Genomic DNA, 20,414 nt, shown 5'->3' on the forward strand with positions numbered 1-20,414 from the left:
ACGCCTGTAATCCCAGCTCTTTGAGAGGCAGAGATTGAGAAAGGTTGGAGGCCAACCTGAACAAACCCCATCAAACCAGCAAGCTGGCGCTGTGGCCCGCCTGTAATTCCAGGTGTGCCACAGGAGGCGTAGTGAGGAGGGTCAGGGCGAGAGGCCACCCTGGGAAGAGATTTGAGGTGCTTCCTGGAGAATGAAAGGAAAAAGGGCTAAGGGCATGGCCCAAGTGGGAGAGCACCAGCCTAGGGGTGTGAGGCGCCGCGGCCAGTCCCCGGGATGCCAGAAAGTAAACACCAGGGAGCTGGAACCTCTGTCCTGGGCATTGCTTGATTCTCAAGGCCCCCAGTACCATGGGATCCTTCCTCCCCGGTTCCCCCCCCCCACACCCCCCGTGTCGCTCTGCATTGTGGTCAGCAGAGATAGCACTCCCTTGGTGTCACCCGGAGCTGCCCTGTCCTGTGCTCCTGACGTGGATGAGCTGAGCTCCCGGCTGGGTGGTTGCCGGACAGCGTTTCACGGGAATCCCAGGGATTCTCAGTTCAGCAAAGGGCAGCGGTTAGGGTTTCAGATACGCGATCTGCTCCCCAGCCTGCTGGTGGGCAGCAGCAAGGGAGGGCCTGGCGGGGCTGTCCCCGCTCCCTCCCCAAGGGTGGCGTGTTCTGTATGTAGGGGGACAGCTTGCCTCCCGCACGCTCTGTGCTGGGAGCCTGCTTGCTTGTCTGGCCTCTGCTGGGCTTTCCGGTGGGCACAGAGGACTTAGGACCAGCCTGCTGTGAAGTGCGGGAAATTTGCGTCCAGTACATCCCTCTTTACACCCCCGCGTTGCACACGCGTGTTGGGTTCTCTGCAGGTCATTGATTGGGTGGGACGCGAAGGTTCTTGTGGAAAGAAGCTTCACTTTGATTTCCTGGCCAGCCTCTGAGGCAGGGCATTTCCTGACGCTTTCTGGGAAATGCGTCGACCTTGAACTTGCCACAGCTCTTCCCTTTCCTCACGAGGAATGACTCAGTCGCCAGTAGTTGGTCCCACATCAGCCAGACTGAGACGCAACACTCGGTCACACAGCACACAGCTGGCTCTGCAGAGGTGACGTGGCCTCGCCTCGTCCCAGGCCAGAGACCTCATCTCCACTCTTCTCTGATTCCGGATCTCTCACCTAACCCCTTCAGCTTCCCTGGTTAAGGAGGTGGCAGGATTAACCTTACCAGGGAGCTGTTGAGGAAACTGAGGCTGACAGGGGGCCCAGGACACAGACCCTGGGAGCTGAGCAGGCTCCATGACTCCTTCCCAGAGTTTCAGCCTTCAGGACTAAGACTCTGGTTCTGTACAGTAACGGCATCTCTACAAACAAAACAAGCAGAAACAGCATCCTGGTAGTAGCGCTTGCCAGTTCCTTTGGTGTGCATACCACCTAGGTCCTTCCAAGTTATCAGAGGTTTAACAAGTGGGGCAAGGAGCGCCTCCATCACAGCACAGGCCGCCCAGCAGGCTTAGGGCCCGGGGCCCACGTCGAGTGCCTTTTATGGGCACAGTAGAGAACTCCTGAGATACCAGGGAACATCACAAACACGCACTGCTCTCCTACAAGGCACCTTTACTAGGCCACAGGCAGCGGGAAGGTGAGGCTTCTGAGGGTTTCCTGGAGCCATCAAGTGTCTCAGAAAGCTGCGGGGGGTCTGGGCCCTCGTACAAGGCTCGCCTGAAACAGCCGCCGTCACCGTGTTGTCCTTGCCCCCTGCAGGTGTCTGCTCATCTGAAGCTGCAGGAGAAGGACGAAGGCAGAAGGGAGATGGTAAGTGTGCTGCGGCCGCGGCCAGCCCCCCTCGCCGCCGGCGTCCCCGAGGGTGTGTGGCGGGCCTCATGCGCACGGCTTCTGCTGACCTGGTGTGTGGTGGAGGGCAGCGTCTTGGGCCCACCGTGATGCTTTAGGGTCACCTCGTGGACTCTTAGACCCAGCAGGCAAGGAGCTCAGCGCCCCCCAGGCCGGGGCATGTCCGCTTCAAGGTTGTATCAAGGGCTCTGCCTCCTTCCACTTTTAAAATAGATGGGACAATTTTTCATAATGCATAGACAATGAAGATTGCTAGTCATTGGTTTAAAAATAACCACCCTCTACCCACGTACTTCACAAGAAGAAATTTAGTTCTTCCTTGTTATTAACCAGCTCTTTTTTTAAGAGAGAGAGAGAAAGTAAACGCATTTCCAGCATGCCTGGGACGTCTCCTCCTGTTTACCACTCTTTTTGGTTACTGACGCCTGCAGAGGGCCGAGGGGGTACAGGGCAGGCCGAGGGGGTACAGGGCAGGCTGAGGGGGTACAGGGCAACGGCTACCGTGAAGGCCCCAGAAAGCATCAGAGGGTGGGCAGCTGGTCCAGGTTCACTGGAAGGAAGCTCAGCTTCCTCTCTGCTCCACACAGTGCTCCTGGGCAGGGGCTGGGGGGGGGGGGGAGGGGGATGGGAGGGGGGGGTTGTCCACCTGGTAAGGTCTCACGTATCACAGCCCGCATCTCCCCCCCCTTCCCAGAGCTCCCGTCTGGCCTCTGAGCGGGCTTGGCTGGGGCCTGGCTGGCGGCACGCCGAGGCTGTTGGTGGTTTGGGGTGAGAGGGAGGAGTCTTTCGGTCGCCACCAAACACGGGAAGGAAACACATGGTGATGTTATTCATGTTTCCCCCTTCCTGGATGGGCAAAAGGCTTCATTGATGCTAGGTACATTCAAACTGCCTTGCTAGGGAGCAACAGCAGCAAGCCACCCCGGGCTCCTTCCTCCTGCTTCCCCACGGCGCCCTGAGAGCTTGTGGGGCCCGGCCACCGGGAATGGGAGGAACGACTCCAGTTCTGAGAAGCGAACACCTGTGTGCACGGAATGCGCTTCACGGGGAGCTGAGACTGAAGGGAAGAAAGTGAACACGTGTATGCACACACGCTGTGTGCGTGTACATCTGTCTGTCTTAGGCAGAAGGGCTGGGCGCGCAGCCCTGGCTATAGGCTGAGTTGACTCCAGGCTATAGCCTGGAGTCTGCGGCTTTTCCTGACCTCATGGTATAGACACGCAGACATCACAGACACGGTGCTCGCAGCCCTCTCCGTAGCCTGGCCCAGGAGGGAAGATGAGGGCTCTGAGTGATGCTGGAGTTCCTACTTATATATTTCGTGAAGCGCGCTCGGTCCGGTCTGGGTCGTTATGAGAACAGATCCAGAGCCGCACAGAGGACCGCACGGCCGGCCACGTGGAGCAGACGCCATCTGCCAGCCAGGGAGCGGCTCGGGGCCAGCCCTGCCACACTCTGTTCTTAGACTCCAGCCACACTGAGACAGTCGTGTCCCGTGTTCAAAGCCCCAGCTTGCAGCCCTCACGGGGGACGTGGGCCCCGAACGGACACCACAGAGGCCTTGGCTGCCTACGCAACGGCGGGGCTAAGGGAACTGTCAGGCGTGGTGTGCCGGAACCGGCAGGATGGTGATCCCGCACGAGAATGACCCTGCCTCTCTGAGATCAGCAGAGATCCCCAGCACGAGGCCCCAGGACTGCCAAAAAGTGGGTCCCACAAGTGCCCAGAGGACTGTGGTGACCCAGAGGTGCCTCCCACGCTCGGCTATTCTCACCTTCCAACCTCCCAGGCTCCACGGGGCCGAGGCGCAAGCTGGTGTCTGTGAGGCCCGCGCCCACCAGGGCCCTGCGAACACGCAGCAGCTACAAACACTCCCTGGGGCTGCTTCCAAAATGGCCACTGACTCCTGACTCTCCAGAGCGGGGCAGCTGGGAGAGGGAATTCTGTTCATCAAAGGCCCAACTTCGGAGCTGACCCTCCCCTCACAAGGGGGCTGGGGGGTCTGGCAGGCCAGAGGGGAGGAGCCAAGTCCCTGCGCATGCTTTCCACCCTGCCCTGCCCCTGTCCACTGGAAAACCAGACCTCTGCCCTCTGGGCATTGAGCTTTCGTCCTCTGCTCTCGGGACATTGAGCTTCTGTCTGCAGCTCCGGACAGGAGGCCAGTTCCCGTTGCCTCTCTATAGTCTGCCGACCGCGTCTTTGCAGTCTAGTTCTGGGACTGGTGTGAGTTGTGGGAAGGAAACTGGGAACCATCTCCCCGCACATGTGCTCCACGGCGGCCTTCCCCAGTGGAGCCGAGGGAGTCCCTCACACAGCACTGGGGTAGGTGAGCGAGCAGAGACACATGGCAGACGCCGCCCTGGCCACCACAGCTCCATCTGTGCCTCTGTCCCCCTCAGAGTTCAGCTTTACTCTGGGTGACTGGCCACGGCCTCTGGGAGAGTCCAGAGACCTGCTCTGCCTGGTGGAGTGGTAGGTGGCTTCTTGTTGGGGATCGGAAGGGACTCTGGGAGAAGCCATGGCCAGGCCACAGGCAGAGAGGACTCCAGGACTGCGTGGCTGAGGATACTGTGCCAAGGGCCCTTGAGCCCTTGTCAGCTGGCTGAGAGGCCCTTCTAACTAGATGCCCATTGAGCTGGGCGGCACAATGAGACAGGTCTGCAGGGCCATGGCAGTCACGGTGGGCTGCCCCATATACTGCCTCACCGAGGCCCCGCGTGCATGGGCCTCTATTCCCTGGCCAGGCCTAGCTTCCACCTTCCTCTCCCTGCCCCTCAGGAACCCATAACAGGATTATTTCAGGACACAGCGGCTGGTTCTTTACCCTGACTCATTTCCCACCAGCCCCTCGGTGCCCAGGTAGAAGTGGTTTATAGTTTATGGAAGCACAATGGAGTGGAATGTTCTAGCAGGTAGTGGAATGTGTTGTTCATGGCCTGCTTTGTTTCCCAGAAAAGTCACCTCAGCCCTGGGGAGCCCTTCAATGAGGCCGCTTCCTCAGGAGGAGGTCACCTTGGGCCAGTCTGTGGACATGCGTGCGTGCGTGTGTGTGTGTGTGTGTGTGTGTGTGTGTGTGTGTGTGTGTGTGTGTGTGTGTACATATAGCTTATTCTCTGTGCCTGTTTTTAAAACAAAACCAGCGTGCGCAGCATCACTTCTGAGACATCCCCGGAAGCTCCAGGCTGGGCGTGGCAGGGGCTGCAGGCAGGAAGAAGGCGGCCACCAACCTTGGCAACTGTGACCTGTTTCCAGTTTCCCCTCCTTGAGGATGGATGGGAAAAGGAGGTGCGCCGTGCAGATGGAATTTCCCCACAGTGAATTCAGTCATGCTGCAGTACTAGCCGACTGTTCTGGAAGGCCCCGGAACCTCCACATGTGGGGAAAGCCCGTAGATAACTGTGTGCAAAGAGGAACGGCCAGGAACTCTTCTGATCACGGTCTTGCCATTCTGAAGCTCTTTGGGGGCTGGTCTCCCCCAGAAGCAAGGTGCTCCAGAGCGGAAGAGGGAGGAGGCTGAGGAGATCAGCTGGAGAGGCGGAGCTGGACTGGAGCTCAAGCCTCTGCCTCCTCACATGCCGGACTGTCCAGCCGCGCTGCCATGGTTCTTTCTGTCCCCAGCGATGCGCTTTGTACAGACCATGCATCAATAATTCAAAAGTTCAGAGTGGAAATTTTCTTCCTCGTGGAGGCCACATCCTCCTGGATGGCCTCATCTCCCTGGAGAAGCTGCTGGCCTGAGTCCCCCTTGCTGTGGCCCCCTGGGGCTCTCCACCAGGGGAGCTCCCTGGGGCTCCCCAGCCAGGGGTGGGATGAATCCTGCAGGGAGTACCGAGGTGGTGGCTCCCTTCCCGGGGGATCTTCCCTGGGGGCAGAAGCTGACCCTGCCTCTAACTCCTGAGAAGACACTGAGCTAGACCTGGCCACAGCAGTGTCCCCAAACCTGCTGGCCACCTGTACCTGAGTAGACACGAGGCCACCATCCCAGCTGAGGGGGAGGATTGTGTGCTAGTGGCCTGTTTGTGGACGCCAGTGGACTAGTGCTAGTGGCCTGTTTGTGGACGCCAGTGGACTAGTGCTAGTGGCCTGTTTGTGGACGCCAGTGGACTAGTGCTAGTGGCCTGTTTGTGGACGCCAGTGGACTAGTGCTAGTGGCCTGTTCTGTTTGTGTGTCATCACTCAGCGCTCTTCCCAGGGACCCCGGGGCCTGGGCCTTGCGTCAGACCACAGGTCTGTTTACCGCCCTGCACACTTCCCTGTGTATGTGGACAGAGCCCCGCGAGTGCAACCGGAGGCTTCACAGGAAGTGCAGCGGCATGTGATGGTGACAATAGCTGGTGATCACACACTCCTGGCATGCATGTGTTACATCAGCCTCCTCGCGATTATTCTGTTTAATGACCAAGCGGCCCTTTGTGCCGGCCAGAAATTCCATCATCTACTTCTGTGTCCATTAGTCCATCTGTCGATCAAATACTGGACACCTCTGTAGAAGGCACTAGGCTAGAGGCCGAGTGAGGGACTCTAGCCCCTGAGTTTGACTCCCATGCTGCTGTTCTCACGGGACTCAGAACCACGATGTTGGAGCAGTGCCCATGCTTGCATGGACCAACCTACCCAGATCTGTAGCCCCGTGTGGCCGGAGATGCGTGTCCAGCCGGACTTGCATGCAGGCCCTGGTAGCAACGGGGTTAGGAGGGATGGTGGCTAACGGGCACTCTTGTTTTCCTGTTCCCTAGGTGAAGGAGATCCTGACAGCCCTGGGCTTGCTGTCCTGTGCCAACACACGCACCGGGAGCCTGTCTGGTGGCCAGCGGAAACGCCTGGCCATTGCCCTGGAGCTGGTCAACAACCCCCCAGTCATGTTCTTTGATGAGCCCACCAGGTGAGCCAGGATTGTCGGCTGAGGCTGGGGAGGGCTCGCTCAGAGGTCCTCACTGGTGGTCCCGGAGAGGAGGTGCAAATGTCCCATATTCCTGAGATTGCAAGGCAGAGAGACTGGCTTACACCTCTCTTCCCCAGACTCACAGACACCTGTACCCCGGCTGCGGGGTGCACGATGTCTTTCCTCTCAGCCCCCATCTCTCCCAGGATGCCCCACTAGCTAGCTCCCTGAGACACGGCTACCCTGAAGGCCAGGGAAGCAGTGCAGAGTGGGCAGCACCTCTGTTGCATGTGTCAAGGTATTCTAGAGCAGGGAATGGGACCAGTCATGACAGTGGCCTCTTGCAGGCTGGCTGCCTGGGAGGAGTGAGAGGGAGGGGCTGCCTGGCTCCTCATGTCTGTGACTGCGCAGCGCAGGGACAGGAGCAGGCGTAGGGCTGCAGTGCCAAGGAGAGAGAGGAGAGGAGAGGTCACAGGGCTGCCAGGATACTGGCAACTTCCCCCAGCAGTCCTCAGGACACCTCATCCGGGGAAATGCACCGGTAGATTTGGTAACTAACCCTCATCGAGTGGTCCTGCTTTCGGGTACCCTCGCTGGGGCCAGTAGCCCATCACTCACCCCCAAATGGGGAGAGGATGGGCTCCATGCCAGACCACTGGGCCTCTCTGGGAGGCCTTTGGGAGGCCCGGCTGCCCGCCCGGGCGGCTCTGGAGCACCGCCGGCAGGGCCTGTCCTGTGAGGAGAGCCAGCAGCATGCGCACCGAGTTCACCCAGGACCTGGGCCCTGCAGCCTACATAGGCTCATGGTGTTCTTGATTTACAGCGGCCTGGACAGCGCCTCCTGCTTCCAGGTAGTGTCCCTGATGAAAGGCCTGGCCCAGGGGGGGCGGTCCATCGTGTGCACCATCCACCAGCCCAGTGCCAAGCTCTTTGAGCTCTTTGACCAGGTATGTGGGCTCTAAACCTCTCCCAACCCCTCTCTGGGATCCCCACCCTAGATCCTCACCAAGACCCCCACCCCAGACTCTCCAATCCAGACTCCGTACCCTAGACCCCCAGCAGGCTGGCGCTAGCTACTCATGCCTTCTTCTAGACGCTGGGGTGTCGGCTGGCCGAGCGACTGACCGAATGATGGGTGGTTTGGGAGTTCCTGTTCCCTTGCACGAGAAGGTTGGGGTTGATGTCTTTTTTTTCCCCCCTTCCTTCTCCCAGCTGTACGTCCTAAGTCAAGGACAGTGTGTATACCGCGGGAAGGTCTCGAACCTTGTGCCATATTTGAGGGACTTAGGACTCAACTGCCCCACCTACCACAACCCGGCCGACTTTGGTGAGTAGACAGCTTTCCCACTCAGGTGGGCGCCGGCACGCTGCTCCACGACTCCATATTCTCTGTTACGCCAAGGCACGGCGCCTGGGGTACTGGAAGCCAGAGAGAGGGAGAGAGGGAGAGAGAGGGAGGGAAAGAGAGAGAGAGAGAGAAAGAGAGAAAGAGAAACCCTCTGAAGGTCAGAGGTGAGGGAGAGCTCCCCCTAGAGGGCAAACGAGCCTACTGAAAAGCCACAGAAGGTCCTGGAATTTAGAGCTGCGGGAGAGAATGACAGGGGCTGCAGAAGCGGGGACAGGAGGTGAGAACGGGAGAAAGGACAGAGAAAAACAAAGGCAGCGCCCAAGAGGCAGGGCGGTCCTGGAGAGATGAGGGCCTCTGCCCCAGCGAGTCTGCAGGCCGGGCAGCGGCTTGGATTTGAGGGGTGCGGGCTGTGGTCCCGAGCCGTAGGTTTCTCTGGGTGCTGCTATGTGGTAGGCAGACCATCCTCCCCTTGGGTCCTTGGGGCCACTTCCACACCTGTCACGTGTCACGTGCTCTGAGTCCTTTAGAGAGGAACCTGCTTCCTCCCCCCCTCACGTCCCGGGTCCGTGGGGTGCCATCCGCAGCAGGCGCGCAGCCAGGGCCGGGCGAGAGCCTTGGCAGCCAGGCGCATGAGCTCATCGCTTCTCAGCGTGATCCGTGTGTCTGCTCCCCCACGCGGGGACGGGCTTCGCTGAGGGTTTGGCTGATTAATGGCTGGAATCCAGCCTCGCAGTCATCTGCATTGGGGTATAAGTCACTTAGCAAGCATTCCCCGCCGGAGCGATGGTGGCTCCGGCTTCCCAGGCGCCCTGTCCGACCCTGCGTTCCGTGTCCTCCGCAGTCATGGAGGTGGCCTCTGGGGAGTATGGCGACCAGAACAGCCGCCTGGTGAGAGCCGTGCGGGAGGGCATGTGCGACTCTGACTACAAGAGAGACCTCGGGGGCGATGCCGAGGTGAACCCTTTCCTCTGGCACCGGTCCTCTGAAGAGGTAAAGCAGACAAAACGATTGAAGGGGTTGAGAAAGGTAATGAGAATCTCCCAGCCCCCGTGAGCCACGTGCGCTCTCTCCTGGCCGCACGCTGGCTCTGTCCGGCCGGTCGGCCGGCGGCCGGCCGGAGCCTCACCGCGCCCTTCTTGGTGTGTGCACAGGACTCCGCCTCCATGGAGGGCTGCCACAGCTTCTCGGCCAGCTGCCTCACCCAGTTCTGCATCCTCTTCAAAAGAACCTTCCTCAGCATCATGCGGGACTCGGTAAGGGGAGTCCTCGTGTCCCACAAGGCCCTTCTCTCCTCTGCTCTTCCCGAGCAGACTCTCCTCTGTTTGCACGAGTCAGTGGTTACTGCTAAGCTGCCGTAACAAGTGGTCCCAAGATGTCAGCGTTCACGGTAGAGTCCACGCAGCCAGTGTGGATCTTGCTTGTGCTGGGGGTGGGCCCAGATGCTAGAGCAACCCCTGTTTTTCTACCACATGGCAAAGCAAAAGGCAAGAGGAAGAGGTGACACATAGCCCAAAGGCAGCAAACGGTCACATGCATTCACGTGGCATTGGCCAAAGCAGGCCAGGTGCGGTCAGGGGAGAGGAGGCCTTTCTGCTTCGGAAGAGCATAGCCAGGTGCAGAGGGGGCCAGGCCACCGCTGTGTGGACAGAGGCGGTGGCTGAGGGGCCCTGGTCACAGCGGTGGACGCTCCAGCTGCCTGCCCGGGGGGAGGCTGTGTGGGGCCTCGGGGACCCACACTGGGAGAGTCACAGCTCAGGACAGGAGGCTCATAGTCACCCAGGCTGGGCTCTGCAGCGCAGGCCCCCTTAGATCAGTCTCCACCATGCCTGAGCGCCCTGCTGCAGCGCTTAGATCCCACCTCCCAGCATCCCTCGCTTCTCTCTGGATAAACATGCCCCTCGTCTGTCAGTTTTGAAGATCAGTGTAACCAAGGCTAGTGATTGCTTGGGTTTTAACAACAGCAAACGTATACTCTGTGTGTGTGTGTGTGTGTGCGCGCGCGCGCGCACATGCGTGGCGGGGGGGAGGGGGTGGATGCAGGCTGCGGCTTGTTTCTTAGGGGAAGGAGACAGTGGACTGAGAGCCACCACAATGGGAATCAGAGTCCGAGGCTTGCTGAGGCCCTGGCCTCATTCCCTCCCTTCCCTGAGCACTGGGTAAGGAGCCCCTCTGCCCCCAGGTCCTGACGCACCTGCGCATCACCTCACACATCGGCATCGGCCTGCTCATTGGCCTGCTCTACTTGGGAATCGGGAATGAAGCCAAGAAAGTCTTGAGCAACTCCGGCTTTCTTTTCTTCTCCATGTTGTTCCTCATGTTTGCCGCCCTCATGCCCACCGTTCTGACCTGTGAGTGGCGGGCCCAGCCCTGCCCTGTTTGCTGGGATTCCCACTCAATCACCGGGGCTGACAAGAGTGTTCTGAGCCCTCCCTTCCTCCCTTCCTCCTTTCCTTCCCTCCTACCTTTCTTGCCTCTCTCACTCTTTCTTCCTTCCCTCCCTCCCATTTTCATCCAGCCAGCCTCCAATCGCAGGCCTCCTACCTGTGCCTCCCATGTAGCTAGGGTTTACAGGCTTGCACCAATATGCCCAACTCTGGCATTAGATTTTCCAAATTCCATCTTAGGTGCTGACAAAGAGGTTTTATGACATAGGATATGAAAGTGCCATGTTTAAGCCCCGGGATGGACTCTCTCCTGAGGCAGGGGGGCTAGCTGCATACAGGAGTCCATCACGTGTCCCTCAGCTGCTGGGGTGGCCCTCGCTGGCCCTGGGCACTGCCCAGCTCTTCCACATGGGCTTCCATGCAGCTCAGGTGTGTGCAGAGCCAACCCTGGGCCCCGGGGCTGCTGGATTGAAGCTGCTGCCCTGTAGGACTCTGGCATGAACACCTCCTCCAAGACCCTGCTGCCCGGGCTGGTGGCAGAGCTGGGGATCCCAGCGGGACCAGAACTGGCCGTGGGGGTGGGGGAGCATGCTTGTGCTCCACCTGCGTTCTCCTCGTGGCCTGTAGAAGCAGCCAGCCATTTCCCCAGCCAGCGGATCCCTCTTCGTAAACCAAACCAAACCAAACCCCCGCTGGTGGACAGCACACAGCTCAGCCCCGGGCCACCTGTGAGAGTGTTGGGCTTTCTAGCAGTGCCCACCTGACATTTCTTTTCTTCCTCTATGTCTTCCCCCACTTTCTGGGTCCCAGTCCCCCTGGAGATGGGCGTCTTCCTGCGGGAACACCTGAATTACTGGTACAGCCTGAAGGCCTACTACCTAGCCAAGACCATGGCCGATGTCCCCTTCCAGGTGCGTGAGCCAGCGACTCTGTAGAGAGCCAGTGGTGCCCTGCCAGGCGGGCGGCGGCCTGTCCCTGACAGGACGGGGGGGGAGGTAGGGAGGAGGGTGGCATGCCTGCCCCGGGCTGCTGCTGGGCTCCGGGTGAAGGGCAGGCGGCCGGGCCTGAGCGGTTTCCAGCATGACGGGGGCTCTGATCTGCAGATCATGTTCCCGGTGGCTTACTGCAGCATCGTGTACTGGATGACGTCACAGCCGTCTGACGCCGTGCGCTTCGTCCTGTTCGCCGCACTGGGCACCATGACGTCGCTGGTGGCCCAGTCCCTGGGGCTGCTGATTGGGGCTGCCTCCACGTCGCTGCAGGTGCCAGCCAGGAAGCCGTGGGCCGGGCTCCCCTGCTGGGGGGAGTGGGGGGCTGGCCCTGGCTGCTCCCCCGGGGCACAGCCCCACCCTACCCCACCGCCCTTCTCCTTAGCTCTGCCTGAGTCTGCCAGGCAGCCCAGCCTGGCCCGCTTCAGGGAGGAGGGGCGCTGTCCTGTTCAGGACTGCTGACCTCACAGCAGGGGGCGGGGGTACGGGGGGTGTTTTGAGCATCTTGTGGCAGGAACGCTGTTTTACAAGAGAGGATCAGAGAGGCAAGGCAATTTCTCAGGGTCCCCCAGCCCACGTGTGTGGGGTGCTGCTTCTGGAGGTCCCTCCCAGCCCCACACAGTGCCCTTGCTCCCACGCACCCCCAGCCTCCCCTCCTCCTCCGCTTCCTCCCCCCCCTCCACCTCCTCCCCTTCCTTCTCCTCCTCCTCCTCCTCCTCCCCCTCCTCCTCCTTCTCCTCCTCCCCCTCCTCCTCCCCCTCCTCCTCCTTCTCTTCCTCCTCCTCCTCCTCCTCCTCCCCCTCCTCCTTTCTTCCTCCTCCTCCTCCCCCTCCTCCTCTTCCTCCTCCTCCTCCTCCTCCTCCTCCTCCTCCTCCTCCTCCTCCTCCTCCTCCTCCTCCTCCTCCTCCTCCTCCTCCTCCTCCTCCTCTTCCAGAAGCCTGCTCTACCCCATCCCAACCTTCAGCCCTACAGCCTCTGCAGCTGGTTTCCCTCTGCCATGCCCAGGGCCACTCAGCCTGACCTCACCCCCCCCCCAAGAACATGGTTCCTCCGTGACCCCCAAATGTGAGGGCTCCCCAGGTCCCATGCTGGGCACCATGAGTGTCTGGGTTCATCTCTGGAGCCCACTAGTGGCCAGTAAGGGCCTGGGGTCTGCCACAGGGGTAAAGAGGGTGCTCCAAAGGAGTTTCTGGAACTCACCTGCCCGCAGTCCTCACCTCTCTCCACACCCCGGTCCCGACAGCTGGTCTGGAGCCCACAGTGCCAGCCACCTTGTGACGCGTCAGACCTTCCCCTCCTCTGAGCCCACTGTGCTGCTCCCGCACGAGGTGCAGCCCTGGGTCCCTCACAGCCCCTCGGGTGCTTGACCTTCCCACTGCCCCCAGCCCGTCCTCCCTCCTTCCCGCCCTTCTCTCCCTCCCTCCTTCCTCTCCCTATCCCTCTCTCTTCCGGGAGGATGAAGCTTTTGGGTTCTATGCTTCACCTGTTCCCAGCACAGAGCCTGGCCCAGCCTGCTACCTCAGAGGCTGCTGGTATGGGAACTGGTGGCTCCTTCTGCCTGGTACACACATACACACACACACACACACACACACACACACACACACACACACAGCCTCCCCGAGGACCCAGGGCAGGGCTCCACCAGATGCTGGATTCCAGACACAGGTGCTCCATGCTGTCAGAAGTGGCTGAGCCCAGGGTCTGCACCACCTCCCTCACCCAGACCCATCCCAGATGCTGCCGGAGGAGCGTCGCTGCATACCATACATACACACACACACACAGAGAAAACATACTGCCTCTGTGCACAACACACACCATACACACGCCACCCACATGTATTATACACACCACACAGTACATGCGATCCAGACATCACATACATACACAGCACGTCACACACGTGTGCATTGAAGACACAGGTACCATACACTATGCGCTGTATACACATCACAGACATACACACAAGCAGCCATACTGAGCCACCCACATAGGACATGCACAACACGGTGCACACATTACACAGCACTGCACAATGCACAATACCACACACAGGCCCCTCCCCTCACTGCTGCAGCCACAGTCACTGGTGGTGATTCGTTCCCAGGTCCTCTGGGCCTCCTGCTCGGGCGGTGTCCACACCAGCTGCTAGGCCGGGCCGCAGGCAGGAGGTGCCCACTGAGGCCGGCGCCCGTGGAGGGCGCTGTGGGGAGACCACAGGTGGCTGGAGGAGGGGTCTGGAGGCCTGCCGGCCGTCCTGGCACCTGGCAGCAGCACTGGGGTCCCTTGGGGCCTGGCTCCAGCTGACGACCCCGCAGGGTCCCCGGGTGGACGTGGTGGGCTCCCTTGTGAGTTCAGTGTGTCTGCCCTGCTCCAGGTGGCGACATTTGTGGGTCCTGTGACAGCCATCCCCGTCCTGCTCTTCTCGGGCTTCTTCGTCAGCTTTGACACCATCCCAACCTACTTGCAGTGGATGTCCTACATCTCCTACGTCAGGTAGCATGCGGGAGGGGGAGGTGGGGGGGGGGGGTCCTACATCTACGTCAGGTAGCAAGCGGGAGGGGGAGGGGGTTCCTACATCTACGTCAGGTAGCAAGTGGGAGGTGGGGGGGGGGGTCCTACATCTCCCACGACAGGTGGGAAGGAGGTTGTGGTGGCTCAGGAACAGGGCTGACACACAAGACCGCTGTAGGGAACAGGTATTCACAGAAGCCAGGTCTTAGCTATCTTCCAAGCGTGGCGCTGACCCTGATGGTAGCAATCCTGCGTGTTTTTCCTATTTTAGTGTGACCTGCCCTCACCCACACACACTTTTGAGTCCCACCTAAAGCCATAGTGTACCCTCACATTCTGGGTGTTTGAGAGCTGCCTTGGTGGTGGTGGTTGTGTGTGTGTGTGTGTGTGTGTGTGCGTGTGTCCATAGTTTATGTGAAGAGCACTTTGCACAAGCCCTGGTTGCAAAACCAGTGGAGCGCAGGTCTTTTGAAAGCATAGTTTCATGGCTGTTATCAAGGTGTTGTGGTTGGTGAGTCCATGTCTTTTTGGACAATGGCACCGCCTTCCCTGCTTTCTCCCAGTCCCCTCCCATTCCTGCCTACAAGTCACTTACACAGGCCATTTTCCACACAATGCATGCTGAGCAGCCTGACTGCATTTGCTCACCCTTCCCCCCTCCCTTTCTGTACCCACTTTTTTGCCCCCCCTTCAAAGGGAAAAATACCAAAGCAAAAACAAACTTCACCACCACCACCAATACAGACAACAAACCACCACCACCACCAATACAGACAACAAACCACCACCACCACCAATACAGAAAAATGCTGCCATTTCCTGGAATTTGTTTGGATACGTAGCATTTTAAATGTAACAGGTCGTCCTTGAAACATCCGGGATCTGCCAAGTGGCAGCTGAGGCCCAGCCCTAGTGTCTTCCCTGGGCTGAGCGCCCCTGAACCCTGTGCCTAGCCCCCTGGCGGGCAGTGCCCATCTCCAGAGCTTTACCCACCACCTTTGTCCCAAGCCTCAGCCATTCCACGTGACACATAGTCTTCACAAGTGCTACTTTTCTAGAATGTCAGTTCAGACCCAAGTGTATTGTTCAGGAAAATAAGATCCACATAAAGTCCTTTGTACCAAGTTTCAACAATTGGACTGCTGGCCACTGACAGGTGAAAATCAGTGCTTTTGTTCTGCCCAGGCCAGGCTGAGGCCAGGCAGGGGAGAGGGGGTGCGGGGCTGTTGGATCACCGTTGCGCACAAAGCAGCCCGGCCCGAAGAGACCGCATTCCCTCTGAATGAACACCTTCGGGTGGGGCTTTTGCTGGGGGCTTCCAGGGAAGGCGTCCTGTATCGGGGAGCTGGTGAGGACTTGGGGAGCACTGGGGCTGGGGGGCCAGCTCGGAGCCAGCGGACAGCGGCACGGTGGGCTTCCGCGATGGCTGTGAGCCGGTGAGTTCCTCCCCTCATGCCCGTGCTCACCTGCTCAGGTATGGCTTTGAGGGCGTCATCCTGTCCATCTACGGCCTGGACCGGGAAGACCTGCACTGTGACATCGATGACACGTGCCACTTCCAGAAGTCGGAGGCCATTCTGCGGGAGCTGGACGTGGAGAATGCCAAGCTCTACCTGGACTTCATCGTGCTGGGCATCTTCTTCATCTCCTTGCGCCTCATTGCCTACTTTGTTCTGAGGTACAAAATCCGGGCGGAGAGGTAAAGCACGCCGATGCCACCAGGAGGCAAACCAGACACTGCGGCCATGGGACTGCTGAGCGGCGGCGGCGTGCGCCGCGCCGGGGGACTCAGAGACCATCCACCCAGCCTGGAAGCCATGCGGCGTGGTGGCGACCAGGGCTCATTGCTCTGCCCGACCGGGCTGAGTCTTCTCTCCTTTACCTTTTCTAGCTTGAACTAGGAAGATGTAGGAAGGTTGGGATTTTTGTTCTGTTCTGTTTTGTTTTGTTTTTACGTGCAGAATTCAGAAGACTGCCCCTGGGGCAGGACTTCATACTGCAACACCGCTGGTGACAAGAGGCTTCCTTGGAAAGTCTCTCCTGGCGCCCAGGCCTCCGCAGTCAGTCCCGCGTGGATGGAGGGCCGTGGGCTGCTCCCGGGAGCTCGCGGGGAGGGAGGGCCGGTCCTGGAGTAGATGTGACCGTGTAGAGACGCCTTCCAGTGACTTTGCTTCTCGTGATTTCTTCTCAATTTCACCTCTTTTCTGAGGAAGTCACTTTCTGAGCCAAAGTCGATAAATTACACTTGTTTTTAAAAAGTTCTATCTTTTTAGTAATTGTTGAGGAGTAATTCAGGGTAAATAACACTTCGCTTAAAGCTAGACGGGATTTGACCTAGCCACAGGGTGGCACGCACTTACAGGCAGCACTTGTGCATGGTTGGTGCCGGCTCCGGGTGGAGAGGTAGACGCCATCACGCGAGCCATGCTCAGATGGAGTCGATTGAGAGTCTTAAGAGGATATTGGCCAACTCGTTCAGGAACTTTGCTTTCTCATGTGCTTCTTTAGTTATGCAAAATCGCCCCCTTCTTCCTAGCTTTCTGACCACCTTCCTTTTGCTCAGAATGTGCAGGAGATCAGCCCCGGTGACTTAGGGGACCATTAACCCTCCATTCTGTCACATCAACTACCTCCACTGAGCCTGTGTCTGAGCGCTGGGCCACGGGGTGGCCCGGGCAGCGTGAGCCGCAGTGGCCGGGAGGCGGGCAGGCTGGTGGAGATCACCTTTAGGAAAATGCTGCCATCTCCTGCCACAACACCGTTGTCCCAGAGTCGAGGTCTCTGGTGACAGAATGCATTTGTTTGTGAGCAGATCAGTTGACCTCTCTGAGTCTCAGCACTGGGTCACATTCAAGGTGGTTCTAGCTTGGAGGTGTCCTTCTGGGAGTGTTTGGCTGTGTCCTGAGCAAGGGAAAGCTCTGCATTTTCCTTCCACGTGGACTTGGTTTGAAAATGCTCAGAGCTTCTTTTTTATTTTGTTCATTTTCAGATTTTTTTTTTTAGTAATCACAATTGAAATGCACATTACAGAGTCATGCCAAGTTCACACACTCTCTACAAACATGGGGTTGGCCTTCTAGCTTCAGTTTTAACCAGGGACAAACTTAGCCTTTATAAAACAGTCGGCGCAGAGGCGGGCTGTGCGGCTGTGAGCTAGGGAGCTGGGAGGAGAACATGGCGGTGACCCCACCTCGGGGCCCCATGCGTGGGCCCACACGGAACCGTCCACGTGTCCAGGCCCGGGCTGGCAGCTTTGGTCATGGCTCTGATCAGGGCGGACTTGTAAGCCAGGATCTACTAGGACTATGCTGTGCAGGCCACCATCCCTACTCCAAAGATGGCTTCCCTGGCCCCTGAGAGCGAGGGCTGCTTCTCAGCCTTTTCAGAAAAACCTAGAGATGCTTCTAGGTGTTAACTCTGGTGTCTGAGGGTGCCTGGTCCTCAGGAGCTCTGTCCTCGGGCCTTCATGCTTCCATGGGTCCCGTTTCTACTCCAGATGCAGTGTAGTTACCCTTGCACAGACAAGAATGTGATCAGAGGGGCGGAGCCTGAAGGCCGCTGGCAGACAAGGTGACCCAGGGCTGTTTTTAAAGCATGCTGACCAAAGCAGATTGGGGTGGGGGCTGGAGGTTCCCCCCATTCGCCCCCCGTGGGGCAGTGTTGCTCGCCGGCTCTGGTGGGCTAGAGAAGGGCCGGGGCTCTGCTGGGGGAGCTGCGTCCCGGCCCCGCTCCCCGCATCGCACGCACGGGTGCCCGCCGCATCTCCCCAGGCAGGGTGGATGGGACGCCGGTGTCGGCACCTCTGCGTCCGTCATTCCCTCTACTTTCTAGTTTTCGGAGTTGTTAAAATGCCTTACTCAGTGCCCCAAGGGAGCAATCCTCGCTTGCTGCTTTTTCCCAACCTGGGGTCCAACCCCAAACCAACCTTCAAACCCTCCCAGTTCCTCCTAGGGAACTTCCTATTGTGAGGCTCTCCACCCACAGGAGGGATTCAGCCTTGGTGGAGGCTGCATGGTCTCCAGGGTGGTTGGCACAGGCGCGTGGAGATCTCCAAATGCGGCTACGCGGCAGGAGAGAGCTCGACGCTCCGGGCTGCCCCTCGGCCTGCACCCAAGGCTCTGACTGCCTCTCCTTCTACTCCCCTTCAAGTCCATGGGGGAATTGAGTGGCCAGTGTCCCTCGGGGAGGGGGCAGTCCAGGACAGGGATGGCCAGTGAACACTGCTTTTGTCCCCTTGAGTGGCAATCAGGACCAGGGAATGGAACATAAAGCTTTGAGGGGAAAGGTCACCCCAGAAACCTGGAGCCTCCTTCGGAGCAGAAGCTGCCTCTGGGTGTCTCCAAAGGAAGGAAAAAACCCTACAGGATTCAGCACCTTGTGCATAGTTCCTTGTGGAAGGTTCCAGATGCTGTGCTAGATACCCTACAGGCTCCTCTGTTCATTTACCTGCTCACCAGACCTCCACTGGCCCACCCAAGCCTGGCTCCCGGCCCATGCTCAGCCTTCGCGCCCTGCATCATGGATGGACATGTGGCTCCGGTGGCAGGGCCCCACAGCCCACCAGGGGCCCCGAGCCGGGGAAGGGCACAGGGGACCCCATGCCAAGCTCCACTGCAGTCCCTGAACTTTGGCTTGGCTGAGCTGCCAGTGTCCATCACACACACACACGTTCTAGAAAATTCTTTGGCAGGTGTGGAATGCAACGCAAGTTTAGCAGCTGTCCCGTTCCTTTCTCTGCCACCAGACACGGAGGGATGAGGAGGTGTCCCAGCCTGCCCCCAGCTCCTCAGCGCCTGTGCTGGGTGTCGCTGGCGGGCCTGGTGGCCCAGGGCTGGACTCACCCCTGTGTCAGTGGCTGGTGTGAGCTCCCGGGGACTCTGGTAGGGCCGCGTGGCTCCGGGGGGAGCGCGCGTCTGTGCGTGAGTGATCTCTATCCACACATCTGTCCTCGTGGGCATAAGGCCGCTCTGGGCATGCGTGCTCATGGTGTACTCATCTCAGAAGCATACCAGCGTCAACCTTCATTGTCCTTCTCTCCAAGAAGGACAGAGAATGTTCTTTCATTTTGTGCCTGTGGTGCAGACCGTAGAAGTTGGGATGGGCGCCTTTTGTCAAATGCCAGCTGAAGTAGAACGTGACCGACGTAAGACAGTACCCAGCGGGGCAGAGGGGGTGCAGAGTGCGTATTCAAAGCTAGAGACTTTTAAGAAATAAAGACTGCTAATAAAGTATTTTGTATACACCTTTTCCCCTGTGCTGCAAGGATTGGCTTCCGTTTCGCTGTGTTGGCTACATTTGAAAGACAGACATGGTCCTCCACTGGGGAGTGTTCTGTTCCCCACGTGGCCTGGCTCCCGCCTCGTCTCCAGGCCTCGCGGGCTGTGTGTTCTGCTGTCTTCGGGCTGGGTCAGCCCCGTTCACCCACACTCCACCCATAGCGGCCCCCAGGCTCCCAGGCAGCTCCTGCTCGGCCCTGTCCAGCACCGCCGCGGGAGGCCTGGGCTCTGGGTGGCAGCAGACCTGGACAGAGTGACGTCAGGTGCTGCTCCAGCGCCAGGCTTCCACCAGGCAGCACACCAGCCACGCTCACTTTTGGAGGGCCAGGCTTTCTCGCTGGGCTCTGTCCCTACCTTCCCTACCTTGGGGACAGAGGGCTGCTGGGCCTGGTCACAGAAGGCACAGACCAGCAGTCCCTCCAGTCCTGTGGCAGGGAATGGATGGCAGGCAGGCTGGTACCATGAACAGGTGCCCTGCGCGTGGGCATCCGTTCACTGTGCTGTGTCGCCCCCCCTGCCCCGCCTCTCTAGACCGCCTGTCCCCGTTAGCCACACCTCGGGTCCCAGAAGCAGGGATCAATAGTGCTCCACCCCTCACTGGAGTCCTGGGTCTCCAGGAGCCGCCTGAACCTACAGTGAGAAAGTTTAATGAACAAATTAGGCACAGCAGAGAACAACGACAATTAACAATGCGGGTCGACAGTAACAATACGATAAAGAGTCCAGGGAACGTCTGCTATTTTCAGGTCTCAGGGCATCACAATGAGATTTACTCTGCTAGGCAGCAGAGTCTTCGGGCTCCTCTTGCCACGTAAGACTAAATCTTCCGTGTCCTTTCCCTAATCATGTCCTTCTTGGAGCAGACGGGCTTTTGCCTTCACCCCTGTTGTCTCTGTGCATGCACATCTGCAACCCGCCCGGCCCGGAAGCCTGCTCTGTCCAAGGGGTGTGTGAATGGTTCTGGGAGCACAGGCCGGGGTCCGGGTGGACAGGAGGACTTGCTGGCCCCAGAACAGGCCCCAGACATCCGGAGGAGACAGTAGCCAGGCACACGACCTCCACTCCTGGCTGTGCTGCAGATGCCTGTAAGCAGAGCCTGGACCCTAAAAATCTCCAGCAGGGAAGCACAGCCATGTTGGGTCTGTCTTGTGTGTAGCTCACACCGGGCCCCAGCTGGCGGGCACCCCGCT

At 59.1% G+C, this 20,414-nt stretch overlaps 1 protein-coding gene across 2 annotated transcripts in view; it reads left to right on the top strand.

Moving 5' to 3' along the window:
* The window catches only part of Abcg1 (ATP binding cassette subfamily G member 1), a 50,039-nt gene extending 30,844 nt beyond the window's left edge, over positions 1-19,195 (top strand). The window contains exons 5-15 of one of the 2 annotated variants that reach the window (XM_042687285.1): positions 1,739-1,789; positions 6,565-6,710; positions 7,534-7,657; positions 7,923-8,037; positions 8,900-9,084; positions 9,210-9,311; positions 10,238-10,406; positions 11,253-11,353; positions 11,546-11,704; positions 13,812-13,930; positions 15,423-19,195. In XM_042687285.1, coding sequence (XP_042543219.1) covers positions 1,739-1,789; positions 6,565-6,710; positions 7,534-7,657; positions 7,923-8,037; positions 8,900-9,084; positions 9,210-9,311; positions 10,238-10,406; positions 11,253-11,353; positions 11,546-11,704; positions 13,812-13,930; positions 15,423-15,651 — 1,500 coding nt within the window. In that variant the 3' untranslated portion in view covers positions 15,652-19,195. The remainder of the gene's footprint in view (positions 1-1,738; positions 1,790-6,564; positions 6,711-7,533; positions 7,658-7,922; positions 8,038-8,899; positions 9,085-9,209; positions 9,312-10,237; positions 10,407-11,252; positions 11,354-11,545; positions 11,705-13,811; positions 13,931-15,422) is intronic. The other variant, XM_042687286.1, reaches the window with a different exon arrangement.
* The last annotated feature ends 1,219 nt before the right edge of the window (positions 19,196-20,414 follow it).

Source organism: Dipodomys spectabilis, unplaced genomic scaffold (genome assembly GCF_019054845.1).
Source record: "Dipodomys spectabilis isolate Male_0828 unplaced genomic scaffold, ASM1905484v1 ptg000107l, whole genome shotgun sequence".
NCBI lineage: Eukaryota > Metazoa > Chordata > Mammalia > Rodentia > Heteromyidae > Dipodomys > Dipodomys spectabilis.